General features: G+C 44.8%; 1 protein-coding gene across 2 annotated transcripts in view; it reads left to right on the plus strand.

Moving 5' to 3' along the window:
- Window positions 1-27,104, plus strand: part of Dpp6 (dipeptidyl peptidase like 6) — a 656,578-nt gene that overhangs the window by 442,440 nt on the left and 187,034 nt on the right. For both annotated transcript variants that reach the window (XM_059257772.1, XM_059257773.1), the window contains exon 6: window positions 26,479-26,531. In XM_059257772.1, the coding sequence (XP_059113755.1) occupies window positions 26,479-26,531 (53 nt within the window). The remainder of the gene's footprint in view (window positions 1-26,478; window positions 26,532-27,104) is intronic.

The raw sequence follows: 27,104 nt of genomic DNA on the forward strand, positions 1-27,104 counted from the left end.
TATGTGTGTTCATGTACGTGTATAAGCATGTTTATATGTAGGCCAGAAGTCAAACATGAATGTCATTGCTCAGCCACCAATCACTTTGTTTCCAGGTAGAGTTTCTCAGTAGAACCCGGAGATCACAGTTAGGCTGCCTGGCCAAGCCCAGGGTTTCCCTATCTCTGCCTACTCACCAACATGCCTGGCTTCTTATGTGGGTGTTGAGTTTAAATTTGGAGCCTCATGTTTGCATGGCAAATACTTCACTACTATGAGCTGCTAATATCTCCTCTGACCAGGGTCACAGGTTTTCTTTTGCACAAATATCTGAAAAGGTAAGAAATATGAGATCTTACTAACACTTAGCTGGTTCTCAGTCACTGTGCCGAACAACTTATGAATGGGACTTGCTGAGGTATGGGCCAGTGATTGTCAGCCTAACATGCTATTCATTCAGATCCTCAGCATGTGCATATTAAGAAAATCAAAGCAAACTAAAGTATCATGTCCTCTATGGACCCCAGACACATGCTACCAATGTGTGTCTAGATAAGGAGAGAAAAATAATGGATCGTGTATCCGGAAAAATGACATCTTGCCTCTGAGCACTGTCCTTACAAGGAGGTCTTGTCTGTGCCTGGAAGTTGATTCACAGGAATCCTGTACCAGATGGGACAGCCAGGCTGCCAGATGTGAAAGTACTTCACCAGAAGCCAAGTATTTGTGGGATGTATTAATGGCATCCCCATCACTAGATAGATGACAGATCATGGGATGGAAGGTACGCCTTGCTAGATTCATGCTCCTTGAAGATAGAGAACATGTCAGCTAATAAACTAGATAGATGACAGATCATGGGATGGAGGGTACGCCTTGCTAGACTCATGCTCCTTGAAGATAGAGAACATGTCAGCTAACAAACACTGAAGAATGTATATATGAATGAGTTCATGAATGTGCAAATATATGCATGCATGCAAGAATTAACTAATGCTTGCACAAATGAATGAGTGAGTGAGTAAATGACTGAATTAATATATTTATGCATTAATGGATGAATGCATGGAAATCAGTCTACTTTTCATAGGTAGTTTCTCTTTCCTGTTGGTAATCATGTAAGACCACAGCAGATAAACTGTAAAGAAGTGGTATACTTGGCTTTGTGGTTCTAGCTAAGAGTCAAGGTGCTTCATCCAGGGTCAGGCTCCTCACTTGCAGAGCTCTTGACAGTGTCTCAAATCACTTGGAGAGACATGCAGGAAGCAAGAGGGAAGTGCCCAGACTGCTTCTGTAGCAGACACACTCTGGAGACTATTCATTGACTCATTAGTTGCATAATAGATGGATCTGTTTATCAAAGCTGATCCCTAATTGCCTCCTAAAGGTACCCCCCAGCCCACCTCTTACTACCTTGGAATGAGGTTGAATTCTGCATGGATTTCAGAGGGACAACCACATTCAGCCATAGCCTACAGCGGTGATCACCCTACTCTTACTCCAGGTCACCGTGGGCAGATGCTGTCTGGACATGGAGCTTATACAGGGCTTGAGGCCCCCTGATTCTTTGATATTGGATCATGTCCACTTTTGCATTTTTATTTACTTCCTCAGTGAACACACTGAATACTAGCTTTAAGCATCATGAAATAATGTGCTTCACTTTGCTGTCTCCAGCTCCCTTGCTGGAGAGGTTCACAGGAATCCTGTACCAGATGGGACAGCCAGTAGTGCTGTGAACCATATGAACTATGTGAACCATAGTACCTACCACAGCATTGATTGTACAGTGAACTATCAGTATTGACTTATAGTATGGAACCTACAGCTCCATTGGACTTACAGTATGGAGCTTACAGCTCCATTGGGCTCATAGTATGGAGCTTACAGCTCCATTGGGCTTATAGTATGGAGCTTATAGCTCCAACTAATAGAGCTGAATGGCTCAATGGGTCTCTCATAAAATTGCAGAGCTGACCTAGAACAGACCAGGACTGTCACCTTTCCTTGTCTCTTATGGGCTATGTGCAGAGACCTGAGCCCCTGCAGGTGTTCAGAAGGAGCCCCCAGATCAAGTTGTCTCACATGTACCAGCTCAGACTCCAAGGCTTGGTTTCCATATACAATCAAGTCATAAGGTAAAGGCAACTCTGGGAAGTTTGAAGATGTGCTGAGCAAGGGGCTGAAGAGATGGCTCAGCAGTTACAAAGACTTACTGCTTTTTCAGAGGACCAAGGTTCAGTTCCCAGCATCCACATGAGGGCTTACAACCATCCCTAATGCCAATTTTAGGGGATTCTGTGCCCTCATCTGGCCTCAATAGGCACCTGCATGCATATAGTACACACACACACAAACACACACATACACACACACACACACACACACACACATATAGACACATACATATAGACATAAAGATTGTGTCTTCATAATAATAGATAATAAATAAATAATAGATAATAACTATCTGTTAATTAATTGATATTTAATAGATGATTGATAGATAGACAGATGTTTTCATTCATTTTTAATCTATCACTGAATCTTGTGATGTGAATGTTGACAACATCTCAGGCGGTGTGATTTGTGGCCAGCCTCCTAGCACTTGTGTAGGCCTAGAATGCAGGGGCACGCCCACAGTCAGGTTACAGCTCAGTGTCCGTTAGCTAGCCCCCATTTGTTGGTGTCACTGACTCCAATTAAACAACACTGGTGCATGAAATTAACAATCTTATAAATAGATTCCATCAGCTGGAACAAACGAGAGCCTGCCATTCTCCTGGGGACCCTTGGGCATCATCCTAGCCAAAGTCTGGCCAGGGATATCTTGCTGACTCAGGAAAGAAACCCAGCAACTGCACAGATGGGTGGCCTCCTGCCTTGCACTTTTGGAACTCAGCTCTGATGTCAGCCCAGCCATGTGCACCTCTGCAAAACAGGACCCTCATGGAAGCCTGTCGGTTGTGACTTTTCTTATTTCTTCACAGCCTGCTTGTCTTCAGGAAGTTGAGGTGTTCATCCTTAGCTTCTCATGAAACAGCTGCCTCTGGTGCTGTGTGTTGACATTTACTATAAATTCCAGAAAGAAGGGGGTTGAGTGGCAGAGGGGCCCCAAGAGCAGCTCCTGGTCTCCTTAGAAGAGACCCTGCTCAGTGGGGCGGGCGCTCCCAGGGCAGCATCAGACTCAGATGCACCTAGCTCCCAGGTGTACCCACGTCAGATGAGGAGCTCAGCTCTTCCCAGCTCCTGCCGTGGGTACAATCCAGGCAAGTGACCGCTCTGCAGTAGGCACAGGCAGTAGCCCTGTGGCTCTAAGCCCTATTCCTCTGTTCTGAAGTACTCAGATACTCTTATTGTTTGCTTCTGGCTCCCCAAAATAACTGTATAGCATCAACAGGAGAGAAGATGGGGTCTTCATTTCATAAGGGAAGACAGTCCAGGTCATCAGTGAGCTTGCACAGGAGAGCAGAGGCAATGACATTGGCATTCTCTCTCAACCCAGTCTTCCCTCAGGATGTCCTCCACAGTCGCCCATCCTTCAACTGGGACAACACATACTTTCTCCGGCCCCTTGAGTTGCAGTAAAGACTCACCTTTGCTGAGGACCTTTTATCCTCGTCTGCACAGAATCAAATATTCTCTTTGGGAAACAGTCCAGAGAGTGGAGATACAGCCCCAACATAGGCAACCTGACTGATGCTCAGACTTCTGTCCTGCCTCTCAGCTCTCTTGGGAAATTCAGGCTCCCCAGATTCGAATCTCCCCCCCCCTTGTCATTTGTCATCCAGTCCTGAGGCGGCCTCATAGAACAATAACATCTGACCGTGTGACGTATGCCAGGCTCCGTGCTGAAAATTTTATGCGTGTTATCTCAGAGTGTCACCACCAAGAACCCGCCATGGAAACTGTCGGTGTGTCAGAATTAGCTTCAGCTGTCAACTCCACACAACCCAGAGTCAGCTGGGAAGAAAGAATCTCAACTGAAAAAATGCCTCCTTCAGGTTGGCCTGTGAGCACATCTGTGGGACATTTTCTTGATTAACGGTTGCTTTGAGAGCATCCAGTCAACTATGGGCAGTGCTACCCCTGGGCATGTGGTCCTGGATTGTATGAAAAGGCAGGCTGAGCAAGCCATGGGAAGCAAGCCAGTAAGCCGCGCCCCTCCATGGCCTCAGCATCAGCCCTTGCCTCCAGGTTCCTGCTTGAGTTCCTGTCTGCCTTTTCTGGATGGTAGGGTATAACTTGTAAGTGAAATAAACCCTTTCCTCCCCAAGTTGCTTTTGGTCATTGTTTATCGCGGCCACAGGGAACAAACTGGGAGACAGTGTATCCCAATTTCACAGGTGAGCAAACCCGGACATGGAGAGTCCAATGAAATAGCCAGGTCCCTGAGCTGATAATTCAGAAAGCCTAATTGCAAATCTAACTCTGTTTTCTAAGCGTGTTTTTCTTATCTTTTCCACCACATTAATACAATACCTGGTCTGTTTTTGTTGCCTAATCATGAACCATTTCTGATGTATATGAAAGAACACAGACGGATTTGTTTGTTGCTTTTTAGTCCCAGCTGGCCTGAAACTCACCATGTAGCCCAAGAACTCAGGATCCTCCTGCCTCAGCCTCCCGAGCGCTGGGTTTATGGGCATGGGACAACATTGGTCAGATGTTGGCCAGATGGCATTATTTATAAACTCCTATATGTAGACCTCTCAGACCTAGCATAAGTAATGCTGATGAGGGCCATGGAGATCCTGAGGATGAGACTTGGGATGCTGCCGATGGCCTCATGAGGTGTCTTTGATCATGCTTTCTACTACTGAATGATGTATTTTGTCTACTTTTGTTATCAGTTGGGAAGGACTGCGACCTCGCTCTATTTAGCGATTCTAGTTTTCTGCTCTAGTCTGTCCAGCTTTGCTTAGTAACTGCTGGTGCTAGCACTGTTACCTGTATCCAAGGCTTTTGTGCCTCACTGGTGAACCAGCCCTCATTCTGCTGGTCCAACACCTCTCTGTAAACATCGCTGTCCTGCTGTGACACTGTCCACTGGTTTGGCCGCTGCTGCTCCCTCTATTAGTGTTTCCAGGACATAACTTTTGCCACCCTTTTAACCTCTCCACATATTTGTATTTAAAGTATGTTTCTTCTCAATAACACATTGTTAGATCTTGCTTTTTCTTTTTAGTTTGGCAACCTCTGCCTTTTAAACGGGTTATTTAGATAAAGGATCTGCAAACGATGGCCCCAGAGCCAAGTTCAGCTCACTGCCCAGTTCAGTAAATAAAATTTTATTGGAAGACATTGTGAGCATTTGTTACGTGTCGTCTACGGCTGGTTTTGCAGAGCCGGAGTGGTAATTGCAAACTGTAGCCTGCAAAGCCTGAAGCATTGACTGTCTGTCCCTTCCCAGGAAATGTCTGCTGATCTCTGGTACAGACCGGTTCCCTCGGTGGTCTGCCCTAGATCTAACATCTGCTCTTCCTTTCCCTCTGCTTCCCAGCTGCCCTCTGGGTTCAGTTTCTCTGTCCTAGCTGATCCCCGGAGTTGGTCATTGTTCAACCTCGGTTCTGCACTGGGCTATTAGCTTCTCTTTTGTTTCTCTGTAGTCATTCTGTTTACAGTGAACATCTTTCATTAGTCACGGTTCACTTGTAAATGAAACAGCACCTTACAGACTGTAAACCCTCTCAGAGTACGTGCATCTCGCTTTTTCATGATTGTCTAGCATCTTATTCCCATGTGCGCTTATATTCCATAATATTGTTGTCATTATTTTTAGAGAAGAAAAATCAACTATCTTTAAAGGAAGTATAAAGCTTTATGCTTTCATTTCTCAGTTCTTTTTGGAGTGCATGTGTCTGTGTGTATGCGTGCATGTGTGTGTGTGTGTACATGAGTGCGTGTGTGTGTGTGTGTGTGTGTGTACATGAGTGCATGTGTGTGTGTACATGAGTGTGTGTGTGTGCATGAGTGCATGTGTGTGTGCATAAGTGTGTGTGTGCATGAATGCATGTGTGTGTACATGAGTGTGTGTGTGTGTATGTGTGTGTGTACATGAGTGTGTGTGTGTGTCTGTGTGTATGCGTGCATGTGTGTGTGTGTGTACATGAGTGCGTGTATGTGTGTGTGTGTGTGTGTACATGAGTGCATGTGTGTGTACATGAGTGTGTGTGTGCATGAGTGCATGTGTGTGTGCGTAAGTGTGTGTGTGCATGAATGCATGTGTGTGTGTACATGAGTATGTGTGTGTGTGTGTATGTGTGTGTGTACATGAGTGTGTGTGTGTGTGTGTGTGTGTGTGTGTATGAGTGAATGTGGAGGCCAGACAGTGATGTCAGGAGTCTTCTTTGATCACCCTCCATTTTGTTTTTTGAGACAAGGTCTCTCCTGAACCTGGAGCTCACTGAGTTAGCTAGACCACCTGACCAGCAGTCCCAGGACCTCTGTCTCTGCCTCCCCAGAGCTAGAATTAGAGGCTTTTTAAAGTATCTGGGGGCTGGGAATCAAAAGTCAGGTTGTCATGCTTTCCCAGACCCCATCTCTTAATTCCTGATCTTCATTATGAAAAGAAATTTCCTGTTATAATTTTTTCCTTCTGCCTGAAAAATCTCTTTTTAATTTTTTATTCATTACTTACTTACTTACTTGTCTGTTTAAAATGGAGTCTTGCTATGTTGCCCTGGTTAGTCTCAAACTCCCAGGTGAAATGATTGCCTGCCTCAGCCTTCTGTATGCTGAGATAATTTACATGTACCATTATGGCAAGGCTTGTGGGAATAGCCCCTGATACTGTAAGGGGCTTTCACATGAGTCAGGACACAGCCTTCCTGCTTCATCCAGTGCCTGTTGGTGTTCCTATCTAAATTTTGTTGAACAGAGAAATTATATCTATCCATGCAAAGAACACAGCTTTCGCCTTAAAGGGAATAACGGAGTTTATTCTGGAGACATTTTGAGTGACAGTGGCCTAGAAATACAGATCTAGACACCATGACCATGGTAATTCTTACAAAAGAAAGAATTTAATTTGTGTTTGCTTCCAGTTTTAGAGGTTAGTTCATTATTATCATGGTGGGGAGCATGGTGGCACACAGGCAGACATGGTGCTGGAGGAGTAGCTGAGTGTTTTACATCCTAATCCAGAGAGAGAGAGAGAGAGAGAGAGAGAGAGACAGAGACAGAGACAGAGAGAGAGAGAGACTGACTCTGGTCTTGGCATGGGCTTTTGAAACCTCAAAGCCCACCCACAATGACACACTTCCTTCAACCAGACCACACCTTCTAATCCTTTCAAATAATGCCATTCCTTGGGCTTATGGGGGCCATTCTTATTCAAACAACCACAATCCCTAAAGATCTCTAATCTAGCATTTATTTCTGTCCTTTGAATCATAAATGTGTGTTGTATCTTCAGATGGTTCATTTTTTAGCACACATATGGGTATTCTTGTTTCACTTATTATAATATCATAGTGATTTATTTAAATAAAATGTCCAATGTTAACCAACCATTAAATATGCCATATTCAATTATAGTATATTACTATACTATGATTATATTCATATTATAATTATATTCATATAGTATGTTACTATATTATAATTGAATATGAAGTATTTTTAAAATATACTTTGCTGAGTGTATTTGAAGGTCTTTGTCTCTCTCTCTCTCTCTCTCTCTCTTTTAGTTCAGAAGCAAGGGAGTACCCATGTGTGGGTCATTAGTTCCCTTTTAACTATTACTTAAGGTCCTTGGTGGTTATGGTTCCACTTGGGCATAGTTTTCCTGGACCAACTCTAGTATGGGTTTGAAAAATCATCAGTTATATTTAAGTTTTCATCATAATGAATTGTCACATCTTCTTATATATTTTAATGCAGTGACACTTTATGTTTTGTTACTAATACTGTTTGTTACTTTTCTGGTTTTTATCCTTATCAATTTTACATAAATTTGCATGTTTTATTCTCAAATACCTATGCTTGACTTTGTAGTTTCTTTTCTTTGCATTTCTCTCTCTCACTCACTTGTTAGTCTCGACTCTCATTGCCTTGTTTTTTCTGCTGTCTTTTTAAAAAATGTTTTTAGTGATTAAATTTGTTCTGCATTGTTTAATCTCACCCCTACATCTCTTATGTCTCCCCCACCCCTGCCCCATATACTCCCCTTCCTGAAGGTTCCTTTCCCACACTCATATCTTCCGTGTTTTTGTGAGACCTTTGATTTTAACCAGGACTGTCTACTGGCCATGAGTTTGGAGCTGTGTCCATTGGAGCCTGGTAGGCACATCATTTCAACTAAAGACAATGGCTGTTCCCCAACCCAAGTCTATCAGTCACAAGTAGTTTGGTGGGAGTGGAGGGCACGAGCCCCTTCCTCTGTCCATGATTAGCTTTTGACAGGCCCAGGGAAGGCAACCACAGCTGCCGTGAGATCATGTTTGCTATGGCTGTTATGCCCTGCAGTCAAATTTCCTGGCTTTTCTCCATGTCTTCCAGCTCTTAAGCTTTTCCAGTGTTCCCTGAATCTTCAAGAAGGTGATATAAATTTGTATCATCTTTACAGTCAGTTTCTTTTCTAACTTTTGACATGAAGTGACAGTGCCTTAACTTTAATCTTTTCTCGTGGCTATGAGAACAGCTATCTAGGTCCCTCTGTCACTTCAGCTGTCTCCGATCTTGACATGGAATATCTTCTTACAATGTGTGCTAAGTATATTTTTTTACATTATGGTAATTACTAATATCTTATTTTCAATACGTATGTGTATGCTTTGGGGATCTTTTACCAAAAAAAAAACATCAATTTTCTAACAATGCAATTTGTAAGTTGAAATTATTTATGATAAACTAATAATGTACTAATTGGTAAATTAATTACATGTTATAAATTCATAACAGTTGTATGCTAGCAATCAAAGCATATGCTGAAATGGACTTTAGCTATATATTTGAGACTTCCTGGGTCTACTACTTAATAAACTTCCAACAGAGAGATGAATTCAGAATCATTGAGTGGTTTCCTAAAATGTGCCCTAGACTTTAGATGTGGCATTGAAATACAAGTTATAAACTTTTTTGGGTTTTTTTTGTTTATTTATTTATTTATTTATTTACTGAGGGGTGGCATTTGCCTACCATGGTGCACCTGTGGAGGTCAGAGGACAACTTACAGGACTCAGTTCTCTCCTACAACATGGGTCCCACAGATTGATCTCAGGCTTGGCAGCAGGTTGTTGCCTGCTGAATCATCCCACTGGCCCTGAACTACTACATTTTAGTGTGGTTGGTTGGCCTACCAGCTTTTGAGAACAACACTTTAAAGTTTTGTAATTCTATAAGCTTTTGCTTTATGTGTTGTAAGACCATGTTGTTGAGTGCCTATGGTTCTGGGCTGTTGTAGTTTCTGGATGATTGCTTCATCATTAATTCATTATTTTCTTATCCCTAGGATAGTATTATGTTTTTTTCTCTCAATCCTACTCATATATTCCTCTGAAGTTCTTTTGCTCATTGTATGGAATAACCTTAACTCTTATCTTACACTTTTCTTAGATCCTGTAGTTTAACTATATTTTCCTACATTACATATATGTTAAGCATTCAGCTGAAAGTTTGACTGTCCTCTAATTTTTATGATGCCAAATAAACTCTGACATTGTTAAGCTTGTAGTGTATGGTAGAATACTATTTTAAGGTGTGTTACTTCTGTTTATGTTGCATTTGTTTAACTCTGTGAAGCTGTGTTACTTTGCCTGTCTAAAACACCTGATGGTCTAATAAAGAGCTAAATGGCCAATAGTAAGGTAGGAGAAAGGATAGGTGGGGCTGGCAGGCAGAAAGAATAAACAGAAGAGCAATCTAGGAGCAAAAGAAGCAAGGTGTAAATGTAACCGTCTTGTTAAATAAGAAACACAGAGCCAAATACAGAGTTAAAAGCCAAGAGGTCAGAGCAATAGCTAAGAGCTGAGATTTAAAAACTTATCCTTCACATTGGGTGCCAGATGCAGCACGAATCTTCAAAGTTCTTATTAATAAAATCAAACCTGAGGCCAGTTATTGGGGTGAATGCTGGTAGATCAGATGCAGAACAAACCACAGCTACCTCACCTTGCCAATTCCTCAGCTGGTTCTGTTTCCTCAGACTGGAAGCCTCTGAGTCCTCATCCAGAATTAATCTCAGCTGAACTGCTGCTCGAAAGCCTGAAAGCTTAACCAGCCAAATGCTTAACCAGCCAAATGCCTCTAGTTTCTGGTCCTCACACCTTATATATCTTTCTGCTTTTTGCCATCTCTCCCTGGGATTAAAGGCATGTGTCACCATGCCTGGCTGTTTCCAATGTGGCCTTGAACTCACAGAGATTCCAGAGGGATTTCTGCCTCTGGAATGCTGGATTAAAGGTGTGAGTACCACCATTTTCTAGCCTTTGTATTTAGTGACTGTTCTGTCTCTGACCCCAGATAAGTTTATTAGGGTACACAATATTTTGGGGAACACAATACCACCACAGCAAGGAGTGAGAGAATAAGGAGAGGAGGATTCTAGGGGCCAGCCACCCAGCCACCCAGCCACACAGCCAGCCATGGAGTAACAGTGAAAGTAAGATTACAGAAGTAAGAAAAGGAAAAAACCCAGAGGTAGATGGGATAATTTAAAGTTAAGAAAAGCTGGCTAGAAACAAGCCAAACTAAGGCCAGGCATTTATAATTAAGAATAAGCCTCCATATGTAATCTGTTTGGGAGCAGGGTGGCAGGCCCCCCAAAAGAGCAGAAACAACCAACAACAGTAGCTTCTGTTTTGCATACCATGCTCTTTCTGTGGCTCCTTTTTGTACCTTCCCTAGGCATTTCAGGATTTACAAATGTTCTTTGCTGCTGTCTTCCTCTTAAGTCGTCACCTCTGCACCTACATTCATGTGTTGTTGGTCCTTGCATCTTACTCCATCTGTATAACTCTCCCTGCGGTCATGGCCACCATTGGTTTCCACTCATTTCTTGGTCCATTGTTGACAGCTACCGCCCATGTGTTCCTAGGTCCAGCCTCCTTAGCTGTCTTCCCATGGGCATCCACGGCTGATGAATGAGTTCAGCTCTTTCATCCTCATATAAATAAATGTTTGAACAAGTTTTTAGATTGACATTTTCTTGCATTCTGAAGAAGATAAACCATTTTCTTCTCTCCTGTTGTCACAGGCTGTGAGTCTTTCTACAGTGCAACTTGTTCTTCAGCAGAGAACCTTCTTTTTCCTGACTGCTTTTAGCACTTCAGTATTTCCCCATGATTTATGAACATCAACAGTCAATTTATTTGTATGAATACTGTAACTCTCTTTACTTTGAGCAACTGTGTTCAATCTAAACACATTCTGAGTCCTGTTTTTGCTATTCGAAGAAAACACCTTCATTAGGAGGCCCATGGGCCCAGTCTCTAATGCCATGGAGAGTTGAGCACCTATTGTTCTTCTGAGGTCACTGAATGCAGTCTAATATTCAGGCCTGATGCCCTGTTAGGCAGCCAGAGGTGGTAGCTCAGTGCTTGAGTGACACATTCCCGCCTCAGTCTGGCATCTGGAGTCTGCCTTGTGTTAGGCATCATGGTCTTTTAAGACAGCTTTGCTGTGTTTATTTATTCAGTGGACATGTCTTCAGTGAAGTCAGTGACTCAGTGACCACACATGGATTAACTGTTATTAAGAATATGACTACAGAACCTGGGAAAGCTGTTGCTGTCACTGGTGAATACAGCCTGCGTTATTGATCTCATATGTATAACTTTTGAAAATGCAATTGTGTTGTTACCTTTGTAGAAAAGCATCCTGGTTTACCATGTTGTGCAGAAATTAAAACAGCCATATTGGTCCAGAAACATTAAACTTAGTTTTTTTTTAATCATTTGTATGGGGTTAAATGTGTATTTAATGGTATTAAATGTGTAAGGTCTTCTCTCTGTGGTTTGATTGCAGAACCTAATAAATTGTTCTCTAAATGATAAAAGAATGGAATGGCACTAGAAGATTCTGTGTGCCTGCTACTCCTTGGACAGACCACTTTTGTCAGGTCAGGATTCTGGGTGGGAATCTCCAGGTGACATGAACATATAACTGGTCCAGGAAAGCTGGGACCCCCATGGCTTGTGGCACAGAGGATGAACTTAAGTGGTGGTGAGCCCAGATTTAAAATGCCATGTAGATAAAGAGGAAAGATAGTTTAGTGTCAGTTCTTACAAAGGTGAGGGGATTGGGAGTAAGAAGAGGCCTGATACTAGATAAGCTGCTGAAACTCGAGTGAACGAAGTCTGTGTCGGGGGGTCAATAAAAGAAAAGTGAGCACCCGGGAACAAGAGACTCTGAGTCACAAGCAAATCCCTTCACTGGACCATCCATGTAGGAAATCTCACAGGAATGCCACTCTCAGAGAAGAGCTTGCAGGAAAAAAAAATGTACAAATATGCAAACCCCTTGGAAGACGGCTGGGTAAAGGAAGAGCCCTCATCTTGCCCAAAATATTCTTAAGAAACCAAACAGTATGTTCATACTTAACAGAACTCAGATGTAAATACTCAGCAGTGGGACTTTATGCCCACCTTCCCCACTCTTGGCTGGGATTTTTGTCTGACTGGAGCCTGTGGAAGTCTTAGGAATGCTCAGTTGCTTTCAGTTCATATGTGTAGCCACTAGCTGAGCACTTAGCGGGCAAGCGTGAAGGCCTGAGTTCAAATCCACAGAACTCATATAAGAGTCAGATGTAGCTGCCTGCATAGATATAACCCAGTGATGTGGGGGCAGGGGCAGGGGGGCAGGGGAATGCTGGCTGCCACCCTAGCTCCAGGTTCAGTGAGAGACCCTGTCTCAGAAGAATGAGATGGAGAAGAACAGGATACCCAACATCCTCCATTGTACTCCACATAGGTGCATGAATGCGCGCACACACACACACACACACACACACACACACACACTTTTAAAAAGCATTAAAAGGGTTCATGGCACAGCCTAGTGGTAGAGCGCTGCCTGGCATGTGTAAGGGCCTGTGTTTGTCCCCCAGTGCCACACGTAGTTTGATAGTCTTCACGCGGAGTCTTAAACAGCGGAGCATTACTTTCAGCCAGAAACCGGGGTGGGAAAGCACTTCAGGAGAGAAGAAAATGAACAGCTGCCTGATGCCATAACATACCCAGCATTGCATGGGGTAAAAAGAAAGGATGGCCTATGGTAAGGAGAAAATGGGGAAGGGTCAAATCTACCCTTTGAGGTGCCTGGCTCCTGACGAGTCATGTGTTCTTTCTTGCAGCAGATGTGACCTCTTTAGCTGAGACTGTCGTCTTGGCTTCAGGCAGCACTTGACCTATGCTGTTAAAATCTTACATTAGTGATACTTCAAATGCTATATTGAAATGCAAGTAAAAGCAATCCCAGTTTGTTTTTACATTGTGTGTGTGTGTGTGTGTGTGTGTGTGTGTGTGTGTGCAAGCTCGCACACACATGCATGCCTGCACGATTCCATTTTTCTCTTCTGAAAATCTCTGTTGTAGTCTCTTGTTCCCGGGTGCTCACTTTTCTTTTATTGACCCCCTGACACAGACTTCGTTCACTCGAGTTTCAGCAGCTTATCTAGTATCGGACCTCTTCTTACTCCCAATCCCCTCACCTTTGTAAGAACTGACACTGAACTATCTTTCCGCTTTATCTACAAGGCATTTTAAATCCAGGCTTACCACCAGTTAAGTTCACCCTCTGTGCTACCGTGGATCTGGTCACCTGCTAGAGATGGAATTGCACTCTTCTTTACATCACAGATGGGTCACATAGTTAACCATGTCCAGGGCTAATGACACTTGGTGGCCAGGGCCTTTGTCACCTCCAACTTCCAGCTCACAGGTTTTATAAGTGACATGACCGTGAGTCATGCTGCCATCCACCTTGGTAAGGTAGGTGAGATCTTTGTGCCAGAAGAAGCAGAATGGCTCTGGTGAGTGACAGGACACTGCTGTGTACTCACACGGTCACTGTCCCGCGGGAGCTTGGGAGCTGGGAAGGAGCAGAAGGGCCTCTTGTTCGCCTTTCACAAAACAGAACACAGGTGTTCGTATGATGAAAGGGAGTGGGGAGGGGGGAGAGACAGACAGACAGAGAGAAGAAATACAACTTGAAGCTCTGTGGATTACCCTGAGAGATGCTCTGTGTCTTATTTCTGGAATTTTCATTTTGCTTCCTGGTCTCTCGTAGACATCCCTGGGAAGTTCCGCTTTTGTACCCCTCAGCCAGCCCTGCATCTCTGGACAGAGGCTGCTCTTGTTCCTGGCTGTGAGGAACAACACCCACACGTCATCTTGTACACGTTACTTACTGAACACCAAGACTTTATTCTGAGGTGACTGGAGAGTCACCAGCTGCTGTGAGAAATAAGAGATCTCCCACTTACACTCTGAACTCCACTCCCCTGATGGAAACAGCTCACAGAGACACAAAACAGCCACAACACAGACATTGATCCAGTCCTGGTCTTACTCAGATTTCCTGTTTACTTACATGTGTGTGTGTGTGTGTGTGTGTGTGTGTGTGTGTATGTATGTGTGTGTACATGTGGATATACCTGTGCATACACACACACACATATGTAGTATATGTATACAGGTGTGTGCATATGTGTGTTTGCATGTTTACATGTATGTATGTGTGTGTTTGCATGTTTAAGTATGTGCGTGTATATATCTGTGTGTGCATGCATGTGTGCTTTTACATGTGTTTTTATTTCTGTGCAATTCCATCATTTGTGTAGGACCATTTGATTACAGCCTGTTACTGTGTGGATGTGTCTCTCATCAAAAAGTGTGTGTTGAAAACATAATCACCAGTGCAGCCATACTAAGAGTGAAGCCTCATTGGAGAATTTCCTGGGCAGAGCCCTCCTGAATGGATGAGTGGCAGCTCTCCCTCATAGTCTTCCCTACCTTCCTCCATGGAACAATGCAGAAGACCTACAGCAGACTCTGAAACCCCCTCCAGAACGGTGACGCAATACATTTCTGAGCATCACAAGTTACCCCATCTGTGGAATTCCTTTGCAGCAGAGCTAAACAGATTAAGACACCACCACAACCAAGACACAGAGCAGCAGGACCCTGGCAGCCCTGGAACTGTCATCACCAGTATCACTTTGTCATTTCAGAATGATAGTTATAGGCAGCATCACAGGGAAGAAACTCTTGAAGACTGGCTTTTGCGCTTGGAGAATTACCTCAGTTTCCACCCCAGTCGTTACATGTCTCATCTGCACTTTGCGTCACTAGGTGGCGTCCCATGGCCTCTGTGAGGCAGCTGAGCCTCAACCATAGACAGGTGTCTGGGTAGTTTTAGCTGGTAGTGATGCCTCTGTGATCATTCGTAAGCGTTTTGTTTTGTTTTTAATGTGGCTGTAAGTTTCATGTCTATGAGATGCATCAAAGAATTCAGCAGTGTTTTCTGAACAGGGCAGAACCACTGTGTTCATGAACTCCACAGCGGTGGTGGTCGAATACATAAGAACTGCCCCAGATCAACATTCCATATGGGGGGAGGGGCTCATGAGCTGAGGAGCTGTTGACAATTGATGTCTTCTTGGGCAAAGGGAATCAATTTTCTTTAAGAGTTCAGCCCCTGGTAGGTCAACGATGTTCCAGCAGATGGCTCCACACCCTTGAATATATGGGCAGTACAAATTGGACCAGTGGGCTACAAGAGAGAAAAAAGACACAAAGCTGAGAAGAGTGGGGACAAGTGAAAGGGACCTGAGAAAAGGTGGCGGAGTGGATGTGGATGTCATCAAAATACATTGTATGCATGCGAGAAATTCTCAATATATTCACATATATTTCAGAAAATTATGTAAAGGAGAATAAGGAAAAAAATTATATAGTGTTGACTCTGGAAAAAGAATCCAGTTTCTGAGTCATGTGGTGAGTGGACATTTAGCTCTTCCTCCTCAATGTCACTCCTGTTATTGCTGGATGTTTCAGCCACTCGGATGGAAGCTGCATTGGTCATGTGAGGTGCTGTAACAAATTGCCAAAGGCTGGGAGGCTTATAACCAGCAGTTACTAGTCACGGGTCTGGAAGCTGCAGGTTCACTATCCTCTGGCAGCATCTCACCCAGCAGAACAAAGGCATAAGCTGTGTACTGATACTGGGGACTGACCTCATTTGTGACAGCTTTCTGCCTTGATGACCTCATGTAGTCCTAGCCACCTACCATTGGCGCCATCTCCTGAGCCATCTTGTCACAGGGGAGAGGCAAAGAACAGTGCTTCAACATTGGAACGTGGGGGACAGATACAGCCTGTGCACACGCTGTGCCACTTCCAATTTGTGTCTGAGAGTCTCTGCATTTTCTTCTGACTGTCAACCAGGGGTGACAGAGTCCGGCTGCATTAGCCTTTCTCCTGAGCTGACGTGTGTCACTGAAGTGGGGGCTTCCCCTGACCCCCAAAGCCAGCCAGGGTCTCACTCTGTCTACAGTCCCACATGCCTCACCCAGAGCCTTTATGGTCTCCTGATTTTCTCAAGCTTCTGATCAAATCGTTATTCCTAAACTGGTAACAGCTGGCAGATCAGCCCTTCCCACCCACCCCAGAGCCTCTTAATTCTAGAACATCAGACACAGATGAAGCTGAGCACCAGGCCCTCCATGATACAACTGGGGAGGATATCATGGAGGACTGGGGGGGGGGGGCAGCCATCACTTCTCACTGGGCCAACAGAGCCTCTGTGGCCACAGCAGCCAGGGTCACCCTCCCTCCGCTTGCCTCGAAAGTTCCTCTCCTCCCTCCTCCCTTCTGCCAACCTCTCTTTTAGCAGGCCTCCTCCCTTAGTGCACTGCCTTCCTGCCGCAGACCCTCAGTGATGCCCAGATCCTCACTGCTCCTTTCTGATAGTCAGGCTACAGAATGAGCCTCTCTTTGCCGCTTAGCCCATGTGAGTTTTAGTTCCCTGTTTGTGGGTAGGATGGAGCACAGAGGAGTTGCAGTTTCTTTGCACAGAACACTACCAGGATCCTGATGAAATGGCAAAAAAAAAAAAAAAAAAAATCAGGGACAGGGCCTTCTGTCTTGTGGGTGTGTTTTCTGAAACCCCACCCCTTTGCCAGGTGGGTCTTTGATGTGAAAGGAACAGTTTTCCCTTGAATCCATGTCCTGCGTTTTGTTACCCTGAAAGCATTACTTACTTTTATTGTTGGTTTGTTTTCTCTGCCAACGTTGTCCAGCATTTGCTTTGAAACTTCTGCTTGGAATGACTTGGGGTCCTTTATTGCCTGTGCTGAAGTGAATGCCAGCCACTGAGCAGTCACTAGAGGCTGCAAACGCAATTCTCTTGGGAGGGAGTGTAAAAGGTTAATGTTGGATTCGGTTGGAGCATCCTCAGGTACTAGCGGTAACTAGCCAGAGCATATCTATGAGGTAGTCGAGTGGTAGAAGACTGGAAAGGCCTGGTGTAGCATGAATCTTAAAAGGTCTTATTAATAAAAACAAATACAATGCCATTTATTGGGGTGAATGCTGGAAGATCAGAGAAGCAGAACAGGCCACAGCTAACCTCACCTTGCCAACTTCTCAGTCAATCCTGTTTCCTCAAACTGGAAGCCTCTGAGTCCTCATCCGGAATGAATCTCAGCTGAACTGCTGCTAAAAGTCTAAAAGCTTAACTAGACTCTAGTCCCTGGTTTTTATGCCTTATATACCTTTCTGCTTCCTGCCATCACTTCCTGGGATTAAAGGTGTGTGTCACCATGCCTGACTGTTTCCAGTGTGGCTTTGAATTCAGAGATCCAGATGGATCTCTGCCTCCAGAATGCTAGGATTAAAGGTGTGTGTGCCACCATTTTCTGGCCTCTATGTTTATCTAGTGGCTGTTCTGTCCTCTGACCCCAGATAAGTTTATTAGGGTGCACAATATATTGGGGAACACAATATCACCGCAGCCTGGTGCTGAAGACATTTCTGCCAGATACTTCCTGGAAACATGCCTTCCACAACATCACAAAGTGGGCAAGGCATGGCCATCATGGCTGCCTTCCGAGGTTTATGTCAGTATGTAAACTAATTTCTTTCTTCAAGGGGCTGCTGTGAGGCTGAGCATGGCAGATATACATGGAGCCCTATAGGTGTTTCATGAAGTGGGGCCTGCCTTGGGTGCTGGTGTCACTGGAGTCCCCCATGGGCGAGTGAGAGTCAGAGCTTGAAGGTACATTTCCCAAGGCCTTTCATTGTTCCTCTTGGGAGAGAGTTGAGGTCAGGTATATCTAACCAGGTACCAGGAAGTCTAGCGTCCTGCTCATCTTTGTCACTAACAGAATTCTGGGGCCAAAGGCTCCTGTCACCTGTAAAATGATAAGCGAATAGGGGGTAATCCTTAGGGAGTCTCTTGGTGGATGGTTCTGATGCTTTATACCTATTCTGGGATGGCCAATGATATGTGATTGCCAACAGTAGGGGGGGAAACAATCCTTGGAGCACCCCAAGTCATGTTGGCATATGACTTCCACACTTAGCAAAATCCCTGCCTTTCTAGATTCATTATTCATCATAGAAGGCATCAAAATCTTCCTAAATGAGCATTAGTTTGTATTAAATTAAAAAATATTACAAATCCACCACCCCCCACCTTTTGGGGTGACTATACATCCATGTTGGGTGTCCTACTTAGCCTTCACTCTCAATTTGACATAGGCTAGAGTCACCTGAGAAAGGAGTCTCTATTGAAGGACTGCCCAGATCAGAACGGTGTATGGGCATGTCTGTAGGGATTGTCTTGATTGTTAATTAATATAGGTAGGCTCAGCTGGGGGCGACACCATTCCCTAGGCAGGTGGTCCTGGGCTGTATAAAAAGGCTAAGTAAATATGAGCCTGTGAGAAAGCCAGAGAGTGAGCCAGCAAGCAGCATCCCTTCATGATTTCTGCTTCAAGTTTCTGCTTGAATTCTTGCCCTGACTTCCATCAGTGATGGACCATGACCTGGAAGTATAAGCCAAATAAACCCTTTGTTCCACAAGTTGCTTTTGGTCATGGTGTTTACCACAGCAACCGAATGAAGTTAGAACACTGTATGTCATTTTAGCATCTGTAAGGTGTGTTAAAGTGAGAAATCCATGGAGTCTACTTAAAGGGCAAAGGGATTTAAGAAAGGGAAACTCACAAGACAGAACAGAGTAATTGTTGCAGGTCCTGGAAAAGTGAGGCATGGTCCCATGCTGTTCTTCTGCCTGAGACTGTCCCAGCATCCAAGCCCCTTCACAAGGGAGTGAAGAGAGCAGCCTACATGCATCTCTGTTCTTAAGAGTCACCTTGAGCCACACCCCAGGGGCAGGCACTTCAAGGTCATAGGTATGTAGGACCTGTTACATCTCTAGGGGGGTGCTTCAAGGTCATGGACAGAACAGCTAACCACTACAGTGTGTTCTCTTTGAGCACACTCACAGTGCTGTGTGACATCATCAGCATCTATGAATAGAATTTTTCACCATCATCCCCAGTGAAAACTCTGTAGACACTGGACAGTAGCTCTCCCCTGCCTTGCCTCCAGCCCTGGGTACTAATCCAGATACTGATTTTTAATTTTTATGTATTTATATTATTATGTATGTGTGTGCACATGGAGGACAGAAAAGGGTATCTGATATTCTCCTCTGTTACTCTGCCTACTCCTTTGAGACAAGGTTCTTTTTTACCTGGGGTCCTTGTTTTTTCAGCTAGGCTGGAAACCAGCAAGCCCCTGTCTCTGCCTCCTTTGGAGCTTGGTAGAGTTATAGGCATGTGTGGGATATCCTGCTTGTTATGAAGATAGTGAAATTGAACTCTGGTCCTAATGATTGCATAGCAAGTACTATTACTACTGAGCCATCTCTCCAGCCCCTAGATTGTGTTTTCATTTTCTATAAATATGCTCACTCTGTGGCCTCATGTAAGCAGAATCATGCATCAATTATCCTTCTGAGACTTGGTGCTCTTAGCATAACATACCCTCTGGTTTTCCCTCCCTCCATCCCTTCCTTGCTCCTTCCTTCCCCTCACCTCCCTTTCTTCCTTCTTTCCTTCCTTCCTTCCTTCCTTCCTTCCTTCCTTCCTTCCTTCCTTCTTTTTTGGTGGTCCTAGAGATTGAACACCGGGTCTCACACATACTACATGAGCCATCTACCACTAAGTTATATCCCCAGTCCCCACTTCAGACTTTTCAAGTTTATTTTCTATTAAGATTACATTTATTAGCTGGGTGGCAGTGGTGCATGCCTTTAATCCCAGCACTCAGGAGGCAGAGCCAGGCAGATCTCTGTGAGTTTGAGGCCAACCTGGTCTACAGAGCGAGATCCAGGACCGGCACCACAACAACACAGAGAAACCCTGTCTTGGGGGGGAAAAAAGATAACATTTATTTTTACTTTATGTGTATGTACCTGAATGTATGTCTGTGTGCCATATGCATGTAGTGTCTACAGAGGCTAGAAGAGGGCATCATATCCCCTAAGACTGGAGTTACAGACAGTTGTGAGCCACCATGCAGGTACTAGAAATTGAGGCAGGGTCCTCTAGAAAAACAGTGAGTGCTCTCAACCTCTGAGCTGGCTCTCCAGCTCTGCCCCAATCCCAGTTTTAAAGACAGCTTCCCCCACCCCAAAGACTTTTGGAAAGAGGTGGGCTGGCTGTCGTCTTCCTGAGATGCAAGTATGGCTGCCTGGGGAGTCTATTACTTGATCTTAGCAGAGTCAGAGTTTCATGGAAGAGCCAGTGCCTCTGGGTTCGGGGACATCATGCTATCTGCAGAGAAGGGACCTGTTCCTATGACCTCCATCTGTCCATCTGGAGGCTACAGGCCTTGGCTGAGTCTCTATGAACCCTCCAGATTGTCAGCACAAGTCGATTTCCCAAACGTACTTGGCTCTGAATGCTCATGAGCCTATAGCAGCTCCCAGCAGTTGTTGAACGAATTATTTCTCAGCTTGTTCCCTGAGAGATCTTAATGCAAGCCTCAGGAAAGAATTGGGTATCTTCACTTTTCTAAACTGATTCCATTGCTCTCAGTGTCTTTTCGAAATTGAATTCAGTCACGCCTGGATATGCACAGGGAAATGGTTCAGGGTTCTAAGGATACAAAATCCCCAGAGGTCGATGTCTCCAATGTACAATGATATATGAGGATTTTCAGATGACCTATGCAAGAACTGCTCTGTATTTTAAAACATTGCAAAGGTTAATTTGGGTTTTCAACTTTCAACAACCTAGAATCTCCTGGGAAAAGAGCCTTAATAAAGGATTGGGCATGTCTGTGGGGGTTGTCTTAATTATGTTCATTGATACACGCAGACCCAAGGTAAAAGTAGGTGGCACTTCTCCTGGATTTGGACCCTGGACTTTGTAAGAGTAGACAACTGGCTGAGCACAAGCAGCATGCATTCCTTCTCTCTCAGCTCTTGACTTGATGTGACAAGCTGCTTCAAGTTCTTCCCTTGACTTTTCCACAATGATAGACTGTAGCATGGAATTGTGAAATGAATAAACACTTCCCCGCTTAATGTTGCTTTTGTCAGGGGATGTATCACAGCCACAGACAGGAAATTAGAACAACCATCCCCAAATTACCTACAATGCCTATTGTGATGTTGAATGAATTGACGTTTTATTACATTGTTTGGGGCAATGACAAGAGAAAGCACTGCTTGTATACATTAAGCATATGCACAAATTATTGTCAAATGTTTTCTATCTGTAACTGGTTGGATCTGTGGATGTGGCACCTGCCAATGTGAAGGGCTGAGTGCACTGTCTGCTGCAAACAACACTCTACTGTCTATAAAACTGACACAAAGGAAGTTCTAAACGTCCTTTTGCTCTTATGTTGTAAGAAGGTCAGATTCAGAAGAGAATTCAAGGGAATGTAAAGCACAAATCCACAAGGTTGTGGGCTGGAGGGAAGGAGGCTGGCATGATAACGATCAAGCTGTGGAAGATGGCCTCACTTGGCCTTAGTGATATATGCGCCCACTGTGGTTTGTGGTGGGTAGGGTCATAGCACTGTGAGCCCTATAAAGGGCAACCCTTTTGGTGTCTTCCAGCTGCTAGTGGTTGGCAATGGCTGGTGGTTCTTGGCATTCCACTTTTATGTGCACCATTGAGACCTCCCTCTTCCTACCAGCTATTCCCTGAGACTCCCCCGGTATCCTACTTCAGTTTGCGCCTGTGTCTCTGTCCGTGTGTGTGTGTGTGTGTGTGTGTGTGTGTGTGTGTGTGTGTGTGTGTATGTGTGTGCGTGCGCACATGTAGAGAGAGAGGACTGTGTAGGTACATGTGCCACAGCACTTATGTGGAGGTCATAGGACAATCTGGCATGCCAATCATTACCTTCACCTTGTTTGACACATGATCTCTTTACTATTCATGGCTGCGTGTGCCAGGGTAACCCATCTGCAATCTTCTAGGAATTCTCCTGCCTCTGCTGCCCCTTATCTCACCATAGGGATGCTGGAATTACAGGTGTATGCTACTATATTTGGCTTAACAGGAATTCTGAAGATTCAAACCCAGGTCTTCATGCTTGCGTGGCAAGTATTTCACTCACTGAGCCGTCACTGTGCCCTTCTTTGTCCCTGTGTGAAGCACCCCAGTCACGGTGAAAGAGCACCTGCCCTAATGCTCTTACTTTCACTTAGTGACCTGTATAAAGACAATTTTTGAATATGGCAATGGTAAGGGCCTCAGAAAACGGGTTTCACAGTTGGGGGAAAGCAGGTTGGTGTACAGTTTCTGGATAAACTCTGAAAAAGAACAACTAAAGTCATTGTGGTCATGACACACAGGGAGGTACCAAGTAGATCTTCTGACCTCTCAGAGTGTGTAGCCTGTGTGCAAAACACACCTGTTTCACCGAGTATTCTCATGTGTTATGTTCTTAGTACTGTCTCATCTCCCATTCCTCATTTTATTAGGTGACCCACTCCATCACCTCCTTGATGCAGACATTGACACACACCTTTCTCCAGTGCACTGCACACAGCAGATGGCCAGTGGACATTTATCAAATGTATTGATCAGTGTTCACTCACCCATCTTACCAAAAAAATGTTTTGAATGCAGATCTCAGAGCTTGAGAAGAAAGTTGGTGCTACTAAGTACTTTTACTGTAGATTCAGTGATGGTTTCCAGGTAGGTGGAAAGGGCTAGCAGTAGTCTTCTGGTCTGTAGAGAGAGCCACCAATGGTCCAGATAAACACAGAGAACTTGGGTCTTTCATAAGGCGGTTGTGGCAGAGACAGTGTGACCGATGGGAGAGGCACTCCAACCAGCAGTAGAAACTGGTGGTGGTGTAGAAACAGTGTTAGGTATGTGTGAACACCTGAAGCTCCTTCCACATTATGCTACCTTGGGCCTTGATTTGTGACTCTGAGACTCAGTTTCTTCATTTGAAAAGCGAAGCCAGGAAAGGCTGCTCCTATGACAAGCCTTGGTGGTTTGGATAAAAATGGCCAGAGTGTCCCTCATAGGCTCAGATGTTTGAATGTTTGGTCCCAGTTGGTGAAACTGTTTGGGAAGTATTAGGAGGTATGGTCACATTGAAGGAGATATGTCATTGGGGGTGGGCTTTGAGGTTTCAAAAGTCCTTGCCATTCCCGGGTTGATCTCTCTGCTTCAGGCTTGTGGATCTGATTACCATGCCTGCCTGCCTGCTGTCATGCCCCCTGCTAAGATGGTCATAACCCCAAACTCTAAGTCTCCAATAAACAGTCTTTCATAAGTTGCCTTGTCCATATTGTTTTGCAACAGCCATTGAAAAGTAACTAAGACAGAAGTTGTCATGAAGGTCAAGGTAAGGAATGCAGAAAGGTGTTTCTTAAGTCTTGAAGACTTGCAGAGAGTATTGGGAAGTTATGTTTGTTTTTGCCTTGTGTCTCTACATGGCCTTTGCTATGGGAAGCGTATGTGGGAGACAAAAAAGACAGCCAGCCAGCAAGAAAGACAATGTTGTTTTCTCAGGGAGAATTAGCTGTGAGTCAGCAGAAAGTTCTGGCAGAATGGCACAACAGAAAAGCAGCGAAGTAGGAAGGCAGCTGCCAGGGTAAGGACAAGGCCGTGAGCAGCCTGGGAAGAAGGCAGGAAGAACAGCTCTGGAGGGCTTGCTCTCTCAACCTCTCCTTTGGACTTCTTCCTAGTCATACTTTGACTGACTTCACCTGTTCCCAGAAGAGCCTCAGACCTATGACACAGTCACTAGAGTTGAAATGTCCCAGTGGGGATGAGAAGATGATTTAAAAAAAAAAAAAAGACATGGCCAGATGTCTTTTGCTGGGGTATAATAGTTGGTCGGTCTCTTTTCCAGACATTTTATGTCAGTTCCCCAGGATGTGTAATTTTCCTCACTAGTGCAGGCATAGAGTTGAAAATGGAAAGTTCTCCTGTTGCTTTCTTCTTTCCACAGTGTATGTCAGGTAGTTTTTTATTAGCCTTTCCGTTGTCATTGCTTCAAGAATCGCTTGCAGAATTTCAGTGCTGTTTGGTGGCATATTGAAGGGGGACTGCAAAGATGGGTCAGCCAGGGCATGAGTGAGTTTCTGCCCTTGGTCCTAGGCAGGAACAAAGTCTACTGTGCATGATGTATGCACAAAGCATTTTATATATTTCTTCATCTGGTGCTATCCTGGATTTTTCAGTTGGCAACAGTGAACTTGGACTTGTAGTAAAGGGCTGAATAATGCTTGTTGTTTTGAAATAGAACCACATCTCCCTACCCACTGCATCCAGAAGGCCAGCCTGGGTCCCATGTGTCTGGTTCAGGGATTTCAAGATCTCTAGAAGCACAATATTGTTGACACTTAAACACTGTTTGCTTTTATATCTGAACCTGTTTTTCTAAATAACTCCATGTCCACTGTAATGCCCTGGAAGTTGGTTCAGTGATCATACCAGGTCAGAATCTCTCTTCCTTTGGAGGCTTTCTTCCATCATCAGCAGCACAATTCACCCCCAGTGTCATGCAGTGTACTCTCCATTCATTGTCTTCCTTCATCTGCACATCTCTTACCTTTTATCTGAAAGGTTTCTGCTTTGGGATTAAAGTAGGACAGTAAAACATTGCATTAGTGTACTGATAAGGAAACAGCAGCATGGCAGGGACTCTGATGATATTTCAAGCCCACCAGGAAGATTGGGGTTCATTCTAACAGGTCTCAGAGGAAAGGGGACATTTTCACACCACTTGGTTGATAAGTGGCCTGCAGCCAGGCTGTCTCTGATTCCTGAAGAAGAGGAGTGGAGAGAATTCTGGGGAAGGAATTGTGACTCTGAGGATGGGGTAGAAGGGCACATTTAGTTAAGGTGTACCCCTCATATGACTAAGGGATGTGCCACCACCAGCACTCCATGATGTCCTGGAGTCTGACAACTTGAAGTCTGTAAACTTTGTTGGGGCAGGACAGAGTAAGAATGATGCCCACCATTCTCTGGAACTTGGGAACCTGGGGAGTGTGTTAGGAGTTAGACATTCATTCTTGGACCAGCTCTCAATAGGCTTGCCATTTCCTCTACAGCAGCCATGAGAAAAAGGCTGCTGCAGATGGGCATGGCTTTATCAACCCATAGTTCAAAACCTAGCATTATCCTTAGAAAGTTAGCTTCATGTGCTAGCTGCCAGGCATTCTTCAGCACAGGCATCCCTCCGCACAGGGCATCCCTCTGCCCTCAGAGGTTCCTCAGGTATGAGTGGGAGTGAAGTAGGATCTCACTCTACCCTAGAGAAGAAGCGGCTCTATAAAGAGCTGGAGGGGCATGCTGACATTTCCCGAGCTGCTGTACCCCCTTTCTCATGGGTACCCCCTTGAATTCTCTTCACTGTTTACAGATTAGGAAATATTCTCCTGCCTCAAAAGATCAAAAGAGACCTCTATAATTTAGGGCTCCAGAAGTTTGGAAACTGCTGGTGTCCTGCTCTCTGTTTTTAACACCAGCTGTTTCTAACTCTCCTCTTGCAGTGAGCCCTGGTTTATCCCTCTCAGAAGCCAGAAAATGTCCATCAAATTGGATCAAAGGTGGAGAGTGTGCCCAGTCTTGCCTCCAGTTCCATGCTCATTGCAGGCCCAGAGTTGAGGCCCCAGGGGACCCCTGGCCATACTCTGCAGGAACTTCAGAATTTTAAAGGTCTTTCGCCCTGCCAGGTCTCGCTGACCATGTCCAATGAGCTCCAATGACCACAGGCCCCCATTAGTTCTGTGCTGTATTTAGTTTAGATGGAAATACAGACTCCTAATTTAATAACTAACCAGGTAGCCATGGAGATGACATCAAGCCTCCAGCTGCCTGATAAACCTAGTGAATGGTGGAAGTACTGCAAACCGGGTATGCAAATTGTCGTCACTAAGGCTTTGCCTACAGGCTCCGCATAGGCTGCCCTTGGCCTCTGGTGTCCCTTAGGATTCAGAAATTTGAAAGCCAGGAATCACAGCCTTGGTCTCAGTGCTCTCTTTTCCTCTTCTCTCTTGTAGGTATACCAACACTCCCACACTGGATATTACGTCCTGAGCAAAATTCCTCACGGGTAAGATGGTTCTTTCTTTTTCTCTCCCTTGGAAATCTGCAGAACAAAGTGAGACAGAGGACACTGAGGCTCTGCCCAGCCCACAGGGCAGGAGCAGGGCACCATGGATTAGAAAAGCCCTGTGGCTCTTCTTCTGATAACAGGACCAAGTTAGCAGAGGTCACTTAGTCCAACTGCTGGTACCTCTGTGAAGTCTTCTCCCCTAGAGCAATGCTGCCTCTGATTCTGTGGAATAAGATCACCTGTGCCTCCACATGGGGTGTGCATGCTGGATAGGACCCAGCTCTCCTAGGCAGGCCCTTGGCTCTATCCTCACTAATAGGAAGGAAGCCCCTTACTTCCCCGCATGGCATCAGAAACAGAGCTTCACGATGGTGAATGGACAACTGTGGTCATAGATCCAGCAATGCCTTGGGAGAGGAACCAAAGCAATGAGTCCGTCTTGGTCACAGGAAGAAAGAGCTGGCTCTGCCCAGCAGTCCCAGGGTGGTGTGTGTTTGTGGTTTACGCTCTTCACTGGCATAATTGTGTTCCCAGAAGCAAGTTCTCAGTGATTTTGATCAGACCACCCAA

This window comes from Peromyscus eremicus, chromosome 3 (genome assembly GCF_949786415.1).
Source record: "Peromyscus eremicus chromosome 3, PerEre_H2_v1, whole genome shotgun sequence".
Lineage (NCBI taxonomy): Eukaryota > Metazoa > Chordata > Mammalia > Rodentia > Cricetidae > Peromyscus > Peromyscus eremicus.